The sequence below is a fragment of the Doryrhamphus excisus genome, linkage group LG5 (genome assembly GCF_037039965.1).
Source record: "Doryrhamphus excisus strain RoL-2023G ecotype Guam linkage group LG5, RoL_Dexc_Guam_v1.1, whole genome shotgun sequence".
Lineage (NCBI taxonomy): Eukaryota > Metazoa > Chordata > Actinopteri > Syngnathiformes > Syngnathidae > Doryrhamphus > Doryrhamphus excisus.
This window is the reverse complement of record NC_136361.1, coordinates 1,126,338-1,149,768: the sequence shown is the minus strand read 5'-3', so window position 1 is coordinate 1,149,768 and position 23,431 is coordinate 1,126,338. Positions and strand designations below refer to the sequence as shown.

The 23,431-nt window shown below is 46.7% G+C and overlaps 1 protein-coding gene across 5 annotated transcripts in view; it reads right to left on the bottom strand.

Annotated features, from left to right (window-relative positions):
- LOC131108418 (partitioning defective 3 homolog) overlaps positions 1-23,431 on the bottom strand; it is a 183,159-nt gene that overhangs the window by 37,712 nt on the left and 122,016 nt on the right. For all 5 annotated transcript variants that reach the window (XM_058059327.2, XM_058059332.2, XM_058059333.2 and 2 more), the window contains 2 exons: positions 21,076-21,207; positions 14,607-14,918 (listed from right to left, as the gene is read on the bottom strand). In XM_058059327.2, the coding sequence (XP_057915310.2) occupies positions 14,607-14,918; positions 21,076-21,207 (444 nt within the window). The remainder of the gene's footprint in view (positions 1-14,606; positions 14,919-21,075; positions 21,208-23,431) is intronic.

Here is a 23,431-nt window from a genome sequence, read left to right as displayed (position 1 = left end):
GGGGGGGGGTTAGGGCTAGGGGGGTTATCACCAACATCATCTCCAAGAGAGAAAAGTGCATGATAAACAACACTCTTCTTGGGGCAATAAAAATGGCTGTGATCTTGTTGTCACTGCTGGTCTTCCCTCCCAATTTCACCCCCCCCCCGCCCCCTCGGACGCCTCGCTTTTCTTCCAGCAGACCAGGAAAACACGGCAGCGACGCTTTCAACTGACTTGCCCGTAAACCGGATGCGACAATCCCACAGCAGTGAAGGCGTCACCTCAATTATTCAGCACCTCTTTGTAGTTTGGCAGGAGAGCAAAACGCAGACGTGACAGCGGGTCCTTGAACACAACACGCTGCATTGTAGTGCTTTCTCTTTCTTTCTTTCTTTTTCTTTCTTCATATATTTAGTACAGGGGTGTCCAAACTGCGGCAAGTGGCTTTCTGTTCATTCACCCGCAACGCATTCTTCTGCTAGTCTGGCTCCGTCTTTAAGGGTCTGATGGTTTGGGTGATCTTTTTAGGACTGCTATTCTTTACAATGGCCTTATAGCAAGGAATGGTGTCCAAAGTGCAGCGTGGGGGCCATTTGAGCCCCCGTGGCTGCATCATTTATTTAGAAATTAGTCATTGGATAGAATCTGACATATTTACACATCAGGTACTATATGGTCTTCAATATGTCCGGACCCTACTTTAAATACCTGCTAAATATCAGAGAAAATATAATAGTATTAAAAATGGCTAATTAAAACAACAACATCAAAATGTTAAGGCAAAAAAAATGGAAAATTAGGTTACAGAAAAATGTATAGTAATATGGGAATAAAGAAAAGTGGGAAAAAATTGTGACAATAAAGTCAAAATATTAAAGGGAAAATATTGTATTCAAAAGTGAAAAAAAATAATTTTATTAGAACAAACTCATGAAAAAATAATTTGACAGTTGTAATTTTTCAAAATGATGGTAATAAGAACAGAATTTACAAGAACAGTGATAAAATATTCAGAAATATTCATCAAACCTTTAGCATATCTGCATGTGTTCCTTTCAAAAATATCAACATTTGCATCCTTCCACTTTTCATTATGTGGTTCTCGCTGGAAAAAGTTTGGACACCCCTGCATCACAACTAAATCTAATCTAATCTAATCTAATGTCCAACGTCTTCCAAACATGCATGAGGTTGCAACGTCTTCCACAGCTGTAGGGATCAACCCCTTTGAGGTCTGAAAGCACCGGGGGGGTTCGGGGGGGGACTCCCACTGTAGTCACTTTCATTGAGCTGCAGCCTATCAAAGCAGACTTCCCAGTGTGGCAACTGACAGAAAATGTCAGCAAAGCACTAATCCTTGTTTAGCCTCTCCCAAAACAAAGCCAAAGTCCCCTCGCATCCTCTTACTCTCTCTTGTTATCCCTCTCGCTGCCAGCCCCCCCCCCCCCCCAAGCCTGGCCACCTCCCCGCTACTTAGGAGCACACACACAAGGTCCACAAGGAGAGCCCTGATGGTTGCCGTTGTCTCCGAGGTTATCTCCTCTCTCAGCACCTGGTAGGGAGGCGGGATTAGCATGCCTGGCCCCAAAGCACTTGGAGAATGCTCTCCTGTCTTTCAATCTCTCCTGCCACACTTCCTGTTTTGTTCTCCTTCCTTTGTGGTCAAGCACCATGTGTTGGACTGAATGAGGCGTATCCGCGGGGGGGGGGGATTAGCCTTTAGTCTGACACTGGCATGAGCTGGGATGGATGGATGGACCACTGCGAAGACGGAAAAGATGAATGGGCCTCCAGTGAAACCACTTGACATCTCCAGACACTCCGTGGCACCCGGGCACACGTGGGGGGGTTGGGTCTGCCCACGGTGCCTTCCTAAGCCACGTACGCGCTTAACCTTTGACCTTCTTTGGTCATCATAGCACACGGCTGATACATACCACAGACGTGCTGCCTTTGCTGTGTTCCACCTGCAGGCTAATTCCCAGTAAGATCTTACCGGGACAGTAAATAGATTTGGGGATTAGCGATGGGGAAAGCGGTTGTTATTTTCACAGCCAAAGTAGCAAGGAAAACAAAAAACTGAATATTGTCTGGAAGAGAACGTCTTCTCCTTGAGACACAAACTTCTTTGAAGCCACTATTCACGTGTCCGGTGTGTCTGAAAGACGTTAGAAAGGAAAGAAATGGACAACATTCCTGCTCCGCACAGCGGAATGACAGCTGTGAGGCGCCTTGCCAAGCCATTTTCATTTATTTCCAGCGCTCCCGGGGGAATACCCACCAGTGAAAGAGAAACAGACGTGAGAAATAGGAAGTTAGGAGCATGAGTGGATCCACAGAGCAAGCGCCTGGAGGGAGAAAGAGCTTGCGCTTAAAGCTGCTGTTGTCACGGCCAGGTAGGGAGGGGGGTGTTGAGCAAGGGGGCGGGGGTCACAGGGGACTGGGAATAATGAAGAGGAGAGACTCATTCTCTTCCTTGGTTTAGCCTTTGGCCTATAATGAGGGCTCTTGACACGGAGAAGCACGCTGACACAACACATTTGGCAGCCTGGCAAATTGACCTGGGAGCCTGATGGGTGATTGACAGCTGCTCTTCAGGGCGCCGCCATGCCAGTGGCGTGCATGTGAAGGGGGGTGCTAAAAGAGTGGGAGGGCGGAAGTGAGATGGTGCGAGACGGAGAGGGATGAGGTGACATGGAGGGGCCTGCTGAAGATGAAGAGAAGACCGGGACCGGGGAAGGTAATTAAATGATGGGCCGAGGGTTCAAACGGCAAAACGGTCTGGCGGCGTAATTCGATATTGGCGTGGGCGCTGATGCGTGCTGCTGTGCGCTCCGACTGCATGTTCCTTTATGGTGTGACCAATGTATTATTTTCGATAGCCAGGAACTAGCTTAGTGTGGTCTAGTTTGTGCCCACCTGGAGGTCAGGAGGACTGGAACAAACCAGGATGAGACCAAGTGTACCTGTTGACTTGTCCTCGTCAAATATCATGACATGACTACTAGCACATCACGACTATCAGGGGAACCAGAGTATATGGGGTGCACTGTATTCGGGCACACGCCCCGATCAGCTGGTGTGACGCCACAGAGGGCCGGCGAACCTTTTACACTTTTCAAACGCCTCATCACCACCATCATTGAAAAAGTTGCAGTATTTTCACAGGTTAAAGAGATGTGTAAAATAATGTACAAGTACATCGGTTTTACTACTATACAAGCATGTATCAGAGTATCAAAGTATCAAAGGAAATAACACATAGGCTAGGGGTATGTGTGTGGGAGGAGAGGGTATATTATTCATGTTTTTATGTCTTATGTCTTATATTATTTTATTACAAGAGGAAAGGTCACAGAACAGGAAGTAACAAAAAAGTAGTAGAACTAACAAAAAAATGTGTGTATATTATGTCTTATTTTCTCTTATGTCTACTATATTGGCTAATGTGGGCGTAAAGGTCACAGAACAGGAAGTCATTCATTCATTTTGTACCGCTTATCCTCACGAGGGTCGCGGGGGGTGCTGGAGTCTATCCCAGTTGTCTTCGGGTGAGAGGCGCGGTACACCCTGGACTGGTGGCCAGCCAATCACAGAACAGGAAGTACCAGTGCAAACATGAGTCTATATTATGTCTTATTTGTATAAAGGGGACTATAGGGGTGTTATTTCATGTCTAGAGGGCTCTAATACTATTAAAATCTGTATTTAGAAGGTTGTAAACAGGTTTTTGATGCTTTTACAGAATACTCAAATCATCAAAGGGAATCATACTTCACGAATGACAGCGAGGTCTACAACACATCAGATCTAATGTTATGGCTGCTAAGTTCCAGTGGGGTAGCATCCACCTGGACAGGGATCCGAGGTCAGGTTGACGTCCTTCTCGAGGAGGCTGCAGTAATGAACAGCGGAAGCAACAGTTGACTGCGAGGGAAATGAGTAAATAAAAGGACGGTCTCACGTGAACGTGAGCAATAATGACAGTGACAGCTGGAGTTTATATGGCTAATAACCATGTCACAGCATCACCCAAATTATAGCCCCCGCCCAGACTCTATTGCTGCAATTTTTCCTAAAGTCTCCCACAGGAGCAACAGCAGCCACGTCTGCCATGCCCCCCCCCCCCCGCCTGGGGCCGCCAGGAATGAGGCGAGTGGATGTGCAGCGTTACCCGATGGTCGCAGGCTGTTGGTTCTTCCGTGGTTGTTTTAAAGGCAGACTGATGGCACTGATGGGGAGGGAGGATGCGCTTGGGAGGAGGTGGAAAGAGGTGGTGTTTGAGGAGTGTCTCTTTGGAGAGGAAGGCTTGAGTTATGGAGCGTCGGCAGAGGCTGGAAACACCTCACACAGCTCCACGGAGGCGGGGATGAATGATGGGATGGGGCGTTCCCAAACAGGAAGGCAAAGGAGCGAAGCCTTGTTCGTTACAATCGCTCTCGGCCTGCGGGAGGCGGGGGCCACTTTGTTTCGCCGTGTGCTCTTCCTCCCTCGTCCACTCTGTCCTTTCCATCACCTCGGCTTCATTTGGTCTCCCACACTTCCCAGTCCCCCCCCCCCCCCACTTCACGTCTATTCATCTATCCTCGTGTGTTTACATTCTGCCAGCTGCCTTTGCTCTGATTCTCCTTTCCAAATTCTTTCTTCGTAAAGGAAGAAGGTGTGCCAAATACCTGACATATAAGTCATATGGTTGCTATAGCAACAGTGTCTGGAATTACACCATTGGTGTCTAACAATGTCACACACAAGACCTTCTTTTCTTCTGTCCTGTTATGTGACCTTTACACTCGTGTTAGCCAATAATCGGAGGAAATAAGACATAAATTAGACAGAGCACAAAGTCAACCATGTATGCATACATGTACTTCCTGCAAAGCGTACTTCATGGTGTCCAGAAACAACCTCAATGTTGTGTTTTGAGGTAACCAAACTCTACTGATTGGTGGGAACCATTTCTAAGCATTTTTAGGCCCAAAGTGGGGGTGGTGAACAGTCAACATATTTTCCTGCAAGCGAATACGAATGGAAAATAATTGCTGATCAATATTAGTTTTTATGCATTAGCATCAACTTTTCCAAAAGTGAAAGCAAGACTCTCCTTACTGGCTATTCATCTCCTTGTTGCTCCCCTTGATTCATCCTCCCCTCCCTGCACGGGGATGGAGAGGACACAACATACCAGCGTGATTACAAGACGGAGGAGTCACACCAACAGCCGAGCCTCCTTCCACTCCCACTGGCTAAAACAAAGCCTGAGATCAGGCCCTAATCCTGGTTAGAAAGTGTGTGCTGTCTGTGCATCAGCTGTGACCAGCCTGACGTCCATCACAAATGGGCTTGCAGTAAAAACAATATTACACTTTCTCTCCAGCGATGCCGTGAAGGTGTGAACACGCTCTCGGTTTCCATTCCAACGCGCATCCACGCCATCGATACAGTGGCGTCCGTTCAATGCCACGGTGAATCAAACGATTATGGAACCCAGGTCACCGGCGTCGCGTGATGTCTGTCAGCCGACATCAAAGTCACCCGTGATATTCCTACCGGCGGAAGCAATCAGCGGCGGCATCTCCAGACGCACGCAAAACCGTATTTTCATCTCTATTTGAAATTCAGCCTAAATAGTATAAGATATATAGGAGTATAGACTGCAGTATAGGACTTTTAATGTTGCCTTAACTTTAGCTGTTTTGTTATTTGGATCATTCTTTAACTTTATTTTATGATTGTCATGTTTTGTAGCGACACTTTTGGGGGGGAAACAAATGTTGGTCATTCAAAATTAGTTAAAAACGGGATGAAAATGTATTTTATATATAAAAATATATTATCAAATATGGAAAAACTGTTCATTTTCTGCTCTTAACTGAGCTGATTAAAACACAGACTCTACGTCAACACCCACCAGCCCACAACTCAGCAGCAGCAGCGGCAGCAGCGCGGGACGGCAAGGGGGCCCGACCGCATCTGCATGAAAATGAAAAGTGGGATTTGTGTCACGGGTTTGAAATTGGAAACCACAACTCGGACTAATCAGCTTTGGAGGCTCCACATTCAGGGTGTGTTTGTGTGAATGCGTGGTTCCCCCATCTGGAGGGGCAACAAAGACCCCGTATACACATGCATGCACACGCACACACACACACACACACACACACTTTTACCATTCCCATTCATTCCCAAGATAAAGACAGACAGAAATAGCCCAAGAGGCTATTAGGGAAAATACAGGCAGTGGGATTTTACAGTCTAAAGCCATTCAAGGGTACACTCAAGTGTCTACCCTGTCACCCCCCCCCAAGCCCCCCACCTCTTTCTTCTCATGCGTCAGTGCTTTACATGCTGTCATCTTCTCCATGTCTCCAACTAAAGAAGGTGAGACAGGAAATGGAAGGCAGCGAGTGCAAGAGGCGACGTGACAAAATATGGAAGCCAGAAGCCAGAAGGATGCTGTTGCCGATTGCCGCCACTCAGGTTAGACAGCGGCAGCCGAAGTCATCCATGATGTACACACTGGGGGCGTGTGTGCGGGGGCGCGGTACTTTACAAAGTGCTACGTTGTAAATTAGGTTGTGCTAACTGTGCCACGGTTAGAGAACCTTCCCGAGGCCTGACCTTTTCATCAAACTTTTATGACCACCTTGATGGATATCAAGATTGCCCCCCCACCCCACACACACCCCCACTGCAGCAACATGGTTCTTCAAACAATAACCTAAATCAAACAGGGAACTTTTTTCTTCCCTCATATTGGTTGACTTTGTAGTCCGGTTGGCGAGATGGATGGAGATGGACGGAATACTAGTTTGTTAGCATCATAGCGCCTCGGTGTTCTGCAGACCCGATCAATGATTGGAAAGTTCCATTCCTGATCAAGACCCAATACCAAGTCATCTCCTGCTCCTTCCCAGACACGTTTAACCATGTCAACATGGAACTCCATTACAAACCCAGCCATGACCTTTGCAATCAGGTGACTAGGACAGACTATGGACACGCCCCTCTAGTCCATTAAAGACATTTTCCAATCGTATCTTCATCTTATCTTGGGTCGCCGATGACTAACGACAGGCTGTGACATTGGTTAGAGAAATATTATCGACATTTTACTGATCCCAGATCGCAGCCACGTCGGCCTCCAGGCATAAATATGGTACTTGTACAATCATCACATTAAAGATAAACTGCTTGGAAAATGATAGGTTTATCACCGAGTCGCTGGCACCAAATGGATCGGCAACAACTTGTTTCAAAAAGCTGTAAAAGCAACGCCGGGTTTAATTGACGTCCCAAACTAGCACTAAAACACGACCATTATCCGGGCTAAAGGCAGCCTGGCCTTACAGTGAGCCCTTAATGGCCGCCATATAACTGCAAGATGAGGATTATACTTTATATTTAATCACTGCCGAGAAGACAAGTGTTTCCTGGGTGCCATCTCTCACCGTGACATTTACAGACCATCAGCGGAAGATGCTGGGGAGCCTCGGAATAGCCCAGTCGCCCAGGAGCGCTTCTGCCGTTATGGTCGGGGTGGGCAAACTACGGCTCGGGGGCCACATCCGGCCCGCCAAGTGTTTGAATACGGCCCGCCCAATCTTTCCAAAGTATTTCATTTAAACTCAACATACAACCTGGCATCATGGCCTGAGCCAACCTTTTGATGCTTTTATCAATTTCCTTTTTTGACATGGTCTGTTGTTTACAAAGTGTTCCTGAAAAAAGGGACACGAGCACATAATAATAATAATTATTATTAGATTATTAGATTATTATAATTATTATTAGAACTACTATGATTATTATAATTATTATATTAATGCTAATTATTATATATAATATTGTTATATTTGCATATTTTACATAATAATAATACAATAATTATTATTTTAATTTTATTGTAATTATTATAATATTTTATTATTTTTAAGATATTTAAATATAAATATGAAATAATAAATAATAATAGCAGATTGCATGACAATTTTACAGGTACAATAATACCAGGTGGACTGTTACGTGTAAAATATATAGTCTGCCCCCCCCCTTAAATTTTGTCATATCAATGCGGCCAGCGAGTCAAAAAGTTTGCCCACCCCTGGTCTAGCCTGTAGTACTTGTAGTTGCTGGGCCACTCCCCAAAGTGAAAAACTGCTCAAATTACTGCTCAAAGTACTACAAGTGTGAGTGTGATGTTGTGCAACTTTAGTTGGCCATAAATGAGGAGGTCTGAGACGATGCCATAACAATATCAACAGTACACAGATACAGTACACGGATACAGAAGGGAAGCACTGTGGATTCAGTGAGCTTGACCAGGTTAAAATGGCTCCTGTGATTAACGTTGGGGGTTATTTCCTTGGGCGGTAATCACGGCGGGGACAGCAAAAAGACGTTTACGTAATTTGCTTTGAGACGGATGCCTGGAGACCTGCGGCTCCAAGATGATGTGTGATGACATCATGGGCCATTACGGCAGACAAACAAGACAGCGTGTTGTCATTAAAATGGCCGTGGCGGGCAAAGAGCGTTTTTACAGCCGTGTGTCTGCCGGCCCCGCCCATGTTTCATGAGGTCCCACGGTGAGCTCAAACGGGTTTGGCTCAGGTGACCCAACAGAGCAGCACCCTTGTCCAACTCTACCGGCCCTTAAGCCTTTTTATTTTATGCAAAACGAGGCTGGTGCTGATGGAATCACCCCCCCCCCCCCTCATCTTCTTGTGAACGTCATTACGTATTACACGCGTGTCTTCCAGGCCTTTCATCTGGAGTATTGATAAAAGACATACTGTACAAGCTTAATCAGCCTGATCCACTTCATGTTGGGTTGAAGGAGAGGTGGGCCGATACATCTCAACACCCCCACCCCCCACCCGCTTTCTTGCTCTGCTTTCAGGCTGTTTGCTTTCTTAAATGAACGTAATGGTACAAACGGGGATAAATTGCTTTGTGTGTGCTCCATCCCATCACATCCATCCCACGGGGGCTTCTCTCTGAAGCGGGTGGCGGGGAATGAAAACAGAAATAATTCACTTGCTTTGCCTCGGAGATACACATCGCTATCGGAGTTGAAGCCCTGCGATAACGTTGGCGTGCATCATCACGGCACCGAGCGAGCGGCAAGAGAAGGTGGAAAGCCGACGTATGTAAAGGAATCCAAAGCATTTGGATTCGTACCGACGACAACTTTCCCAAAGTTGCACTAAAACTAAAACACCGTGAGGAGCTTTGGTTTGCACCTTCTAGCAGACTAGCACCACATCTCTGGAGAAACCATGTTAAAGAAAGTGAAAGTGAAATGTAAGGAGACTCAGTGGTCCAAGGATGAAGATGGCATTCCTGAACTCCGATGAAATGTACAGTGATCTTGAAGTCAAGACTTCCTCTCCTTCGCTTGCAACACCCCCCAAGATGAAGGAACAGGCCACGGCTGCCCAAACAGGGCCCGGCTGCAGTAACACGGAGTGTATGGTTAAGGCAAAGCCCCGTGAGACGAGACCATCCATTTTTCATCGTATGGCTTGGGAACAAGAAACGTTATTAGACACTTACAAGCTGTTATTTAAATCCACACGCAGGCAAGGCTGGTAAAAGATTCATTTGTTTACCAATGAATTATTGAGAGGGAGAATTTTAATCAAAGCTACAGATGTCGCAGTCACAAAGTGTTGTTAATCTCTTTTTGATGCCCCATCATGAAGTGGAGACAATAAAATCACACAAGCGATTGTTGATTGCAGACTTAATTAAGCAACTAAGGAAGAGAGAGAAAACATAACAAATGTTTGTTTCTGATTGGCCGGGTGATTGAGACGGAACATTACGGATCATAGCGGCTTCGTCTGCATCTGCATTACTGCTCCATGGAGACAATGAAGGCCATCCGACTAAATGATGATGGGCCTGGTGCCGCTTCAATCTGGTCCGTATGAAGACCATGTAGGCTTTAAAAACACACTGATGAAGATCCACATGCTAATGGGCTTTAATGCTCATGGGCAGCTGTAAGCAAAGCTGTCTGAGGCGGCATCAGCGGTTCTTTCCGAGGCGGACGAGCACTGAAAAGAACACGATCAGGCCCCATCTGATTACATGAAAAATAACTCATCAGTCCTAAGACTCTTTTGCAGTACCTCAGTGACAAAGCCACCCAGAACTCCAACCATCTTCCAGGAGATAGTACTACTAGTCTTACTAACCGAGCCTTCAATGTGCTGGGGAACATGCATGAGCGACCTCCTGATCCAATTTCCCGTCCGTGCCAAGGGAAGCTTTTGCCCGCATTTGAGTTTGCTGCAAAAGTCTTCCTTTAAGTGTCGATCTTTGAGTTCTCGCCCTTTCATTGCCGCCCGCTAGACTCTCTGGAGCATCCCGGTTTCTCACAACTTCAGAAGCTTTGAAACCACCGAGCTCCATCGGCTCCATTTCTTTTTGTTTTTTCCTCCCGGCTTTGCCCGCCGCTTCCTTCCAGCGTGGCGGCGCTCAGTCGGAGCAGTGTTGGAAACCTGACTGGGTAATGGGAGCGCCAGTCAATCAAGTAACGCTTTCAAAAGGTGATGCTTTGTTTCACGCCCGCCTCCCACAAATCCCTCGGAGGCTGGCACCTGTCAGGCTGGCGTGCTCCGACGCACCACGCGGTGCCAGTCACCCGAACCCCGGGGTCCCTCGGCAGATGGCACGGTTAACTTCTCAGCTTCCTGTCGAAAAATGAGGTCATTCCGTTTTGCTAGGCTTGTCTTTTCCTAAATAAGGAGACGCCGAGCTATCCAAAAGCGACTTTCCTGCTGCTTCCGCTCTCCTGTCACGGAAAGCTTCCAATCAGGAGCTGACGTTTAGCGTGAGCTCTCATGTTCACGTTATTTTTTATTTTAACTTTCTTCTTCTAAACGTTCGTCTCTAATTATGATTTTATTCACAAAACATTTATTCTCATAACATTCTAGCTTTTCTGCAACCTGATTTAGTTTGTTTCCTTCATCGCAGCTTTAAAACACCACCGTCTTTTTTCTTTAATATTTCTACTTTATGCCAACAAGATTATTTTCCCTTCATTATGACTTTATTCTTTTTTAAATTACAACTTTTTCCTTCATATTTTGATGTTATTCTTGTAATATTGTTACATTTTTTTACATTTTGTTGTCATTTTTTTTGTTTTCTTCTTCAACGCGATTTTTAGAAATCAGTGCAAGCCGCAAATGGCCCCGGGCCGCACATTGGACACCCCTGCAATAACGGTCTCAAAGACAAGTGGACACAAATAAAGAATGCTGATTCCTTTGGAGCCCTGTAGTTGTATCCAGCGCGCTGCCAGCTCCAAGTCGCCAAATGAGCTCCTGTTTTCGAAGAAGAGTAAAAGCTGACACGACACAAGGAGCACGGCGCCGGGGGGGCCGGGGGTGCTGAGGTCTTTGTATGTCCAAGGTTTATAGGCTCTGGTCTGACTCACTCCTTTACGGTCATGGTGACCTTCCCATCAGGGCTCCATTACCAGAGGTCTATTAGAGGGAACGGCGTAGATCCGGCTAATTTATCCAGCTGCGGCCTGGTGTTCCCATCCACGGTGGACAAACAAGTGTGGCGCTTTGAAAGCCGTTTTGAGTCATGGATGGATGCTTTTACGATAGCGTTGAATGAATACAGTTGGAGAAACAGCCAAAAGTCCACCCAGCTGGATCCATGTGGACCTCATCTCCAGAACCAGGGTCTGCTGGGTGACTAATTAGTGAAATGGACCAAACAGAGAGAGAGAGAACACGCAATGGCAGCAAATGAAGCAATTGATATTACCATAGCTTTTTTAGGAACGCTATAAATAACATTTCTGTGTAATCTTTCAGTTGTTTAGCTTTTATGGAGTTATTCATTCCTTTGACATCTTATCTTGCCATCATTGTCCACATTCTTCCATCCTCCTTTGCTTATTTCTAACTATTAACTTTACTGTTACACATTTGATCCTTAGCTGCAAATAAAAGGTAAACAAACCGCCACCATCATTAGCGTCCTTGGCAACGTCAACCAAAGTTATCGGGCCTCACAGAAGCAAATAGAGAATTCAACATGGAAAATAAGAATTCCGTGGATATGTAAAGCACATAAATCAGTCATGAAAAGCAGGGGTGTCCAACATGCGACCTGGGGGGCATTTTCAGCCTGCAGCTCACTTTTCATGCTGACAGTTGAAATCATGGAATAATAAAAAGAGATCCTACGAGTACATTATTCATGCTGTCACCAAGTTATTTTGTATAGCATACATGCTATTATAGCTTAGCATCTTTCATGTAGCTAAGGCATCAACGTGGCTCCAGGATTCTTATTATTTTCTTTACGTTCTCCCCAATTTGGGAGATGAATTCCATTTCCAAGGTCCCATTGTTTGTTTTTTCCTTTTTTCGTCTTTTTCCCTGATCGCCACAGCAGATCTTTTTGATCCGCATTATGATTTCTTGAGCCCTTCCTATTCCGGAAGCCCTTCCTGACGAATACAGATGATGCTTACAAATGGAGATTCCAACCTGAGGAGTCCTCTCCAAAGTCCATAACGCTAACCACTACACCACGGCGGGCTCATCGTATTTGGCCATGCGTTTCACGGAGACATGCAAATGATGTATGTTTGCTACGACTGGCAGTCGGACGCCTTTCAAGCTGCTTTTTTAGCCCACGTTGCCAATGGAAGGCCTGTGAGCGGAATAAGAATGACATCTGGAAAGCAGCAATAAGACAAACAGCCCAGGCACGCAGCCAGGCTGGCGTACGGACGATATGCAAAGCAGCAAGGGGCGCCATGTTGAAAACACGAGGTACTACCCATCACATCCCGGCCCACGCCACAGACGACCCAAGTTGAAGAAAAGACCTCATTTTCATCATGAACAGCATTTGATCCCACCAAAAAGTAAGGTGACGTCAAACTAGTCCTAAAAGGAAAGCAATGAAAGCTTCGTCTTTCCAGTTATTTACTCTAAAGCAATTACGCTCAGATACGCTGTAATAACCTGTGTCATGTATTTTCATTTGGATTGGAAAACATTTGAAAGGGGGAAGAAAGACAAACATTAGCCAGATGGCCGGGGGAATTAATGATAATAAATGTAATGTGAATACACTAAACACAATTAGACTTCTCTTAGCGAAGGAGCCAAATGTGTTTTCAGTCAAAGCCCCGCAGCAGATCACTCTTCATATTTTCTTTGGGACGGAAGAAGAGATAATAAAGACGGAAAATCAGCTTTTATACCCAATCCCTGCAGCGTCTATTGATATTTAATAGCATCATGTCTATCACTGACCCAAAATCTTTAAGTCTGCCGCTGTAAAAAAAACCACCACTGTCAGTGGCTGCTTTTGTGTGTATGTGGTGGGGGGGTGGGGGATAGGGGGGGTTTAAGATAGCTGCAAGACGGTGATTCTATCCTGAGGAAACACAGCATGTCTCCCTCCATAGCCCGGTGAACCCGAGACTCAACTAGTCATCCGTCTGGCCAGATAACCATGTCATATCTACTGTGATTGTCTTGGGGGGGGGCTGGGGGGGGGTACAAGATGGAGACTGTACCTCCGCTGATCTTCCAGCAACATTATTACGTACCATAGATATGTTCTGTCCCGGTGACACAAACATGGAAACACAGATAGCCAATCTACCTTCCAGCCAAAGGTCAAAGGTCATGAGGCCACAGCCGCCAGTCACAGGCCTTTGACTCGAGACCCGGTCTATTATAGAAACTTCTATAATAATCTTCTAGAGACTATTCTAGAAGATGTCCTTATCAGAGCAAATACTTAAGTGCTCCAGGAGGTCCTTGGTCTACATATGAGGTCCTTGGTCTACGTATGAGGTCCTTGGTCTACGTATGAGGTCCTTGGTCTACGTATGAGGTCCTTGGTCTACGTATGAGGTCCTTGGTCTACGTATGAGGTCCTTGGTCTACGTATGAGGTCCTTGGTCTATGTATGAGATCCTTAGTCTACGTATGAGGTCTTCTCCAAGTCCAGTTGGTAAAGCGGTGTTTACGCTCACATGGATTCAGCTTCCACATTGTCCCTCAATTCATGTCATTTATTTATTTAATTATGGGGGGGGTGCACTGTGTGCTAACCGAGTGGTTAGCATGTAGGCCACACATTCAGGAGATGGGGAAGATCTTGGTTCCAATCTCCACTCGGCCATCTCTGTGTGGAGTTTGCATGTTCTCCCCATGGGTGGCTTTTCTCCGGGTACCCCCCCCCCCATTCCAAAAACATGCTAGCTTCATTGGCGACTCCAAATTGTCCATAGGTATGAATGTGAGTGTGAATGGTTGTTTGTCTATATGTGTCCTGTGATTGGCTGGCCACCAGTCCAGGGTGTACCCCGCCTCTCGCCCCAAGACAGCTGGGATAGGCTCCAGCATGCCCCCACCCTCGTGAGGATGAGCGGTAAAGAAAATTGATGCTTTGTGTTTGTTCTGTTTACGCATTCTTTAAATCCATGAGAGGAAATGGTGCGTATTGGGGCACAAAGCCGTGTAGATGTTCCCCATACTTCACACTTCCAGACCTGATGGTCGTTGGTCTACCTGTTGCCCTCGAGCAGGTTTGCATGTCACCTTCAACCTTTCCTTTGTGCTTACCTGCTAGGAGGTGCAGGGCGTCCGTTACGAGGCTTGTTGACCTGAGCGTAGATGGCCTCCGGAGGCGGGGCGTTGTTCTGAGGACTGGAGGAAGGGGGCGGGCCCTCGGGACTCTGAGGGAGATGATAGTGGTGGTGACTGCCGTAAGGATCCAGGTTGCCGCCGTCCACCGACGAGTCCAACGATCCGATGCCGGCGTAGGTGTGCTCTTCGTCCGAGCTCAGAGTGGTGTGGCTGATGATATCTTGGATCTCCGCGTATTCCCGCTCCTTTGCTTGCTTCTCCCGGAGCTCCCGCATCTTGGCCTGTATTCTAAAAAGGAAAAAAAAGATGATGTTTTATTGAAACGTCTGTTTCTGGGGTGTATAATAATGGGTACAGGCAGCTACAGTTTAGAGTTTTAATAATAATAATAATATAATACAAATATTCTAAGGTAGGTTCTGGTAAGACCTAAAAGAAATTCTTCTCCTCAAATTGACTAAAGCTGAGAGAAGGTCTTTGGTAAAAGTAAAGCCCAGCAGGATTATTTAAATTTGAAGCTTTACTCCAGCCACCAGGCAACCGTACTCATCTTACTTGTCAAATTCTTTAACAAGAGGAGGTGGAAGGAAGAGAGAACCCCCCCCCCATCGCCCCCCCCGTGACGTTCCTGTCCCTGGGACAACAGAGCCTTTCACAAGCTCTTTCTGTCTCACAGAACGGTTCCATGTGGATGCTCGTGTCTGCAGCTAACAAGACGATGCAGCCCCGGAGGAGGGGGGGGGGGGGGCCTGGATGAGCAGGGTGTTTGTGGGAGTTGACCTCCCAGTGAAGTGACCTCAGCAGAAGCCACCAGACCGCTCACAGGTTCCAGATGTTGCATACCCACCGTGGGGTGCTCCCTCCCACCAGTCCCAATTACCTAAGGTCATAACTGACCTCCGACACCCCCCCCCCCCATCCACCCCACAAGGTGGCTGCTGACAGATGATTGACAGGTTTGGAACAGGGCTTGAAGGCCCTCCAGCCTTTCTCGCCGGTCCACGTCTGCGTATTTTAATAACAGTAATCACATTCCAAACAATCACCATTTCTCAGTGACGGATTAACCCAATTCCCACATCCTACCCGTAGACGCTCTTATTTATTTCTCGCCATCCCAAATCCTATTTTCTCAGCATTATCTACGGAATGAGATTTTGATGGAGACCTGATGTGATGTCGCATGAGATGCAGACTGCAGAGCCGCTAAACAGGTCTGGTGTATGTTGACATGGCCACGGCGCAGGTACAGTATGGAAATATTCATTCCCAGCACACGGCGCCGCGTCTGTCCTTTATCGGCACGTCTCTACGGGGGGAAAACACTAATTCCAAAAATCCTTTTCACCTGCCGTCTGGCTGAGGCCATGTCAGATCTCTGCCAGGAAGGACTGGAAAATGATGTTAGCCGAGGTTCACAGAAGTCCGCCGGGATCCCAGCCCCAACCCTCAGGCGTTTTATGAACTAATCAGATTCATAAAAATGACAATATTGACATTGGGACTGAGATAATGGCCTTTCTGGGCTGCTGACACCAAGCTGAAATACGCAGACTTCCCCGCAGAGAATACTCTTACAGTACATCAATAAACCGGTATTAACGAGTAAATACATGGTGTCACTCTCGCTTTTCTTCTATGTGCAGTATAGTACATCTGTTTTGGATGAGACAATAGCCACCGCAGGAAGTACTGCACACAACAGGAAGTAATAAAGGAACATGTGTGAGTCTATATTATGTCTAATTAGTGTTGGATTCTCTTTTATTATGTCTAATATATTGGGTAAGAGTGCAAAGGTTACTCACTATAGGGGTGTTATTTCATGTCTCGAGGGCTCTAATGTTAAAACGTATTTAATAAAAGGTTTTATGTGTTCGAACTACAAAAAGACAAGTGATAAATGAAGGATAAATGAGGGATAAATGAGGGAATAATGTAATAGTAATTATCAGAGAGTCTCCAATAAGCCTAACAAGTATTTTTTTGACTGTGGAAGGAAGTACAAGTGCGAGGATTATGGGAATGGCATACAGGATTTGAGCCTAAGACCTGACTAAGGCCGACATAGCAACCGCATGCACCACAAAGCTGCTGCAGACCAATTCCAATCCAACCAAATAATTAGTCTATAAAATATACATATATGCTTCTAGCTGGTTTTACTGTACGTGTACTTGTAAAAGTACGCCAGCCACCTAACTTTGTTATTCTTGGCCAGCCCGCCTCGGCTTGCCAACTCTTCTCCTTCTCCCGCGTTCTTCTCAAAGAAACACCCGGCACGCTCGTACCACACCATCCTCCATGAGGCGCTTCATGGATCAACACGTTGACACTAAACGCAACATTATTACCAGAACAGAAAACACAATTGGAGGATAGCGTTGACTTATTGGAAGCAGCACATTAATTTCATAGTTTGATTGGCTTTGACTTTATAGTTTCGGCTGTGGTATTTTGCACTGCGCTCCACGTTGGAATGACACGGCGATGCAGCACAATGGCATTTCCTCTTGGCGAGCAGCGAGTCTAGACGGCATAATGATGAGCCTTTTGGGGCGGGCAGAGTTCAACCACGAATCCACAAGGTCAGGACAATCACGAGTCAACACGATGATATAGATGCTATTATTTCTACTATTGACATTTACCGCTTCGCTTCTTTCTTTGGCCTTTACTGCTTGGATTGACTTTCCAAAATGCAACTTTGCACCACCTGAAACACCTCACCAGGTTACTAGTTTGAGTGAAACAACTTTATGAGTACACGACGACAATCCCTCGTTTATTGCGCTTAAGTAGGATTCCTTTTATATAAAGAATATGTGGTAGTTAAAGCATAAAAAACCTCTTTATGACCTTCTAAATACCGTTTTTAACATCATTAGAGCCCTCCGGACATGAGATAACACCCCTATAGTCACCTTCACACTCCTATTATAAGTTATGGGTATTGTTTTTAAAAACATATATCATACATCTGTAGTTTAAAGCAAAATAGCTTACGCACCTTCTACTTTTCTACTTTGCCAGTACTTTTCTACTCTGACAAAGGTTGTCAGGGCAGGAGATGGCGCACGGCCCCCTCCCAGACCTTTATTTTCAAGTCTACACACTTAGAAGTTCTGCCTTTTCAGTATGCATTGTTCCCAGGGTGGATGGAAAAAAAAAAAGAAGAAGAAACGTTGCTCTCTGACTTTCTCATCCGCCTTGAATGGATTTTTCTTTTGACTGCACCCTCATCAAAACATATTCTATTGTTGTGAAGAGCAGATGGAGGGCGGGTGTGTGTATCTGAATCCAATCAACGTGCGCTAAATGACTCGGTGCAGCTGTCTGCGGGATTGCAGCCTCCGTGATAGCCCATCTTTTCTGCTGACACTTGGCCCGTAATCCTATCACGCAATCACGCCGCATAATTGGCCCAGTTTGGGGCCGTTCATTCGCCGCCTTGATAAGCACGTTCAAGGCAGCTGGGATAGGCTCCAGCTGACCCCCCCCCCCTCTAATGATGACTAGCCATGCAGCTGTACTGTATAATCACATTCACCTGCTGTGGGTATGAGTGGAACTAGCATTGGGATCGCAATCAGGAAGTTCACGCTTCTTTTGAACTTGCCGTGGAAAAGAACGGGAATGATAACGCTGATATTAGCGGACGATTTTTCTTCTTTTGTTACTTTGGCCACGCACAACGTCGGGAGGGAGAAAAGTGTTTGATTGACGCCGGTTTGTCACACATAAACTAGACGACCACTTTCTATGAAACCTTGTGACGGTCCATGTGACATCGTCATGGCTGCGTACATCTGGGAAACCTATCCCCAGGATAAAGAAGGGAATACTGTATCAAAAAAAAAGGAACTATCAGGGAACAAAGGAAAGCAAACCATAAGACTTTATATAAACATGGCACCTCGCAACAAGACTCCAAGAAATACTTTTTAAAGACTGAAAACAATTTAAAATCCATTTCTGTGTTTCCATGCAGCTGCATTTTTTTTAAAATCAGATTTTATGGTGGAGAATCTTTACATTTCAGACTTTTAATTCAAAGTTTGGGATTTCTGACTTTTTAAGGCCTGGCATATAGCCTGCAAAAGGACGTGCTAGGTCTTATACAGTACGTCCCGAGTCAGCAAGTCAAAGCGCGAAGCCGAGCGCCAGTGCTGAGGGAAGTGGAATAAAAGCAGCAGTGTTCTCTACGGTGGTCCGGGGGGGGGGGGGGGGGGGGGGGGGGGGAGTGGCACGCTGGAGTGCTGGCCACTGATTAGAAACCAAGCAGAGCCGAGCAGATAAGAGAGAATGGACATCATAATCAGCCGCGCCAAAGAAAGACAGAATGTGGTCCAGTCCGGGCGTCAAATGAAGAGGCAACATTGTCAACTTGTCTTCTGTGTGCCGCCACTTTGCAGGACAATCTATATGGGGGGGGGGCTAACGTGCACAGATAAGTCAGAGACTGATAGACGCTCCAACATCACCACACATGCTCTTTCTCCCCCACGGTCCTCGCATGGGAGGGGGTGACAACCTTCCCACCTCGATCAGGGCCAATCAGGAGGCTGGATTTCTCCACAGTCTACCTAGTAGGAGCCAATCGGATGGAGGTGCCCACAAGCGGAAAGTACCTGAGTGATGGCTGCCGGTACTGGACTGAACAGATTTAGATCAGGCTACCCCCCCAACCCCCCACCCCCCCACCCCCGGGTTCCAGGGCAGCCTTGATGAGACAACAAAGAGTTCATCAGCTCCAGTGTGACGAGGTGAGGAAAACAAACTCTGCAACCGATGGCTGGGATGATGCGTGCAAGTACTGGTACTCAGTACTGGTACTCACTACTGGTAAGTTAATTAGTATTTCTATTGTATTTTAGTCCAGTTCAAACAGAAAAAAACAGTGCCGTTGATGGCAGGAATCACACTAAATTCCTGTTTTTTACCAGATGTACGATATAAAGATGGACCCCCATGTGTCCCCCTGAAGGACAATGGAGTTGGAGAGCATCCCAACACATATAGCACCCCTATAGCACATCCTTTTTTTTTGGGCTCCTACCTCTTACCCTTTTGTTTTGCAAAAGTGTTGCAAAACGGTATGCTCCACATGTTGGATACCGGAATTTCAATGACGTATCAGCCGAAGCTAACCTTGTTGAGTAGCGGACCAACACGATCAAGGTCACAGTTCCGAGTACGAAAGAAAAGTGACTTCATTCGTTGGTTTACTGTTTGGAACACAAAAGTTCATTTCAAACGTGTCAGCTTGATTTCATCTGGGCCGATAAAGCCAGAGTTAGCGAGTGCTAGATTGTTGCCGGGCCGCACTAACCCAGCTGCTGAGTTTGGAAGCCCCCTCAGGGCGCCATGAAAACAAATCTTAGAGCTCAACTATTTAACAAGAAATTTCTGGGCCGTCACCCAGCTCAACCCGAATATTTGGAATACGGCCGCGGCTTCAGCGGCTTTATTATTACCCACCCTGATTTCCCTGAGGATGGCCTTTCCATTAACCGAGGGACAATCCGGGCCGGCCTGAGTGATAGGATTTGCCAGCAGGTACAAAAGAACTGAAGAATCGGGTGTGCCTGGTGCACAGGGAGCTGGGACCGGAGCTCATGCAGAACGGACTGGGAATGAGAATGTGCGTCCAGACAAAGAAATGTGTGACGGCGCTGAAAGGATTCGAACCTTGTGTGTGCGTTTTCGGGGAGGGAATTGCACTTATCTCCAGCGCTGTGTGCGCCTGTGTTGATTTTGCTGCTTAGCATGACAGTCGTTTGGGAGCGACTCAAAAGGGGGGCAGCCTGGATGGAGAACCGGGCCTGCCGGTCCCCGGGGTGCACGCAGGGAAATGAGTGGGGGGGGGGGTGCGCCATCCCTGCATGTCGGAGCCAAATACCAGAGAGAAAGGGCGGCAGAGCTTTCGGAGCAGGGCCTCCAGATGTTCCATTCAGCACAGGGAGACCATGTGAGGTTTGCAGCATTTCCACGGCCGTCCCGTCTCTTCAGTCGCGGAAAAAGGGAGCGATATCAAGCTCTATTGTTTCTATTCAATTAGCCGTCATTACCAGCGGCTGTTTGATCGCCGGGTTCATTTAGCGGGTGGAGAACAATGAGGCGGCAAGCTGTCTTTTCATTCAGCCTGCACTAATATCGCTCCCCCTGGCCCCCCTGCTCCACACAATCCAACAGGGAAGGTCCATAAGAGCTGAGGCTGACCATGCGGACCTAATGTCCTCTTGGAATGAATGGGAATGAGGGGACACGGAATTTACCGTTAAAGGTGGAATCTCGTGGGAGTGCCATCATGGTAACGACACGAGGAGAAGGAATGTTGGTGTGGGGAAAAAGCCCCCCCCTGCCACCCCTGTATGTTTGTCCCCAGTCTCTGTCATTTGCACGACCTTGTTTTGACCTTGAAGTCCTCTCCCTCAGCACTCACCTCTCTTGTTCAAGCCTCATCCTCTGGGTCTCCTCCTCAGACGCCTGCACATCCTCGGCTTTCGCTTTGCTGGAGGCCTTCCTCTCCACTCGGCCGTCCGCCGGCTGCTCGGCACCGCGGCTCTTCCCAAACCTGAGCAAAGAGCACAGCACATGCTTTTAATTCTCGGATTTTTCAGCAACCACACTCCTCCTCCTCCTCCTCCTCCTCCTCTTCCGTACGGGATAATCCGGGTTAAAATGCTCGGAAAGGAAATGAAAGTGTCAAACTGTCAAAGTCTTCAGGTTGGGTGTGTGCTGTTGAAAGAATAACTCCGTCTCCTTCATGTGAACAATCCCAGGCAATCCCAAAATGTTTAGCATTTTAAAGCATCATTTCATGAAGCTAAAAGAGGAAAAGGCCTCCAGCATTCCTGTCACCTTCCTGAGACTTGATAAACAACCATGACAGCCGAGCATGAAAGCCACACGCCAGGATCGCCAGGAGGGGTGCAACTTTCTCTTGCAAACTTTTACATTTGTATCGCAGCGGTTCCACACCAGCGCCGCTAAATCCACGGCAGCTCGCTGGGGGAAGTCGGTGCTCGGAAATTCCTCAGGTCGACCGAGAATGACGGGCAGAAGGCGTGGAACGGACAACAGAAGCATCCGCTATGCGTCCAATAAACCTCCTTTCACCCCTGATACGTACTCCATCCAGCAGTATGTAATACAGTAAACCTCGGATATATCGGACTCGGATATATCGGAAATTCACTCACAACGGACAGATAAAAAAGAACCAATTTTTCTGTAATGCATTTCCAATAAAAATTCATTGCATATATCGGATTTTTTATAACGGATTTCGCCTATTTCGGACAAAATCTCCAGTCCCGTTCCAATGCATTTCCATGAAATTTCCCTCGCATATATCGGATGGCCGCATCGTGGCGCTCCGATTCGCCGAATGGTGACAGGCCGCTATACAACGTCATTTGCAGCGTTTGCAGCGTTGCCTGCGCGTCCAGGTACATTGGAAACATAGTCAAGGAAGTGCCTTTTTATGACGGATAAAATCCCATTTACGCATATACCGGATATAAATCCCATATATGCGTAAAACGGACATTTTCCGGTATACGCATATAACGGATTTCGCTTATATTATATATATTATATATATTATATTAAACCAGTGGGAACAATTGAATCCGATATATCCGAGGTTTACTGTACTACATGTAACAAGTAATACATGTGTAATACATCCAAATCAACCTGTGATTGACACCCAATAATTTAGAAATGTCGGGGGTGACCAAACCTTTCCATACAACTGTAGATGCCAGAATGACGCCTTCTTATCCAAGTCATTTATGTTATTGTTAGTAGTCCATATGCACTTACATACCGACCAAACAGGATGCTCCACCAGTCCTGGAGTTCAGGAAGCAGGAAGAGGAGAATGGAGAATGGTCTCACAGCCCGCTGGAGTTTATTTTGACCTTCCCTCTTAGCTGAGCTTTATTTGACAGCCTGAAAACTTTCCCGGGAAGCTGAATTTGGGCCTGAGGGTGTGAATGTATTCATGAATTGGGAGGATGTTTCCCTCATGGAGTTTAGTATTCTACGTTGGAGGAACATCAGGATGTGAGAATGTCTCCTCTCTGGGAGTGCCTGCTTGGGATGAGTCTTTTTTTTTTTGAAAGTTCTGCAGCCTGGAGAGTTTGCGGTTCCGCTCCGGAGAGGTGGATGTTTGCTTTCTTTTCCCCGGAGTGCACACATTACCTAATTAATTCATCAACAAATAGCCCCAGTAAGGCGCATGAGGGAGTGATTCCATCGTTTATCACGAGTGCAGGTGACAGCTTTCATCTCGTGAAATCAAGCCGTTTTAGCGAGTTAAAAAAATAACAACACCCACTTCCATCTTCTGAATCAACCTCGGCACACTCGGGGATTTGCTATTGTCAAACATATTGACATGTTAGACAGAACCAGGGCGGCGCAGCAACACAAAGAAATGGTCTCTGGTTGCCCCCCCACCACCACCCGCCCCCTCCCTCGCTGCGTCTCAAAAAGTCAAAGCGAGCTATGTGGTATGTAGCCGCATAGCATCCGCTTGTCATTTCCAAAAACAACAACAAATGAAAAGATTTGGGTTAATCGGTGCCCGGGGGTGGGGGGCGGGGTGGGGGGGGGGAGCTCAGTCATTTGTTGTACGAAGCCTGTTGGCACCTTCGCATTCATAAAGCTGACAAGGCCTGGTAATAACGTATTGATTGGTAGCAATACTTTGCTGGAATGACAATAGTGTCTTTCAACCTGGTCAACCTGGTCTTTTCAACCTGGTCGTCCTAGACCAGGGGTGGGCA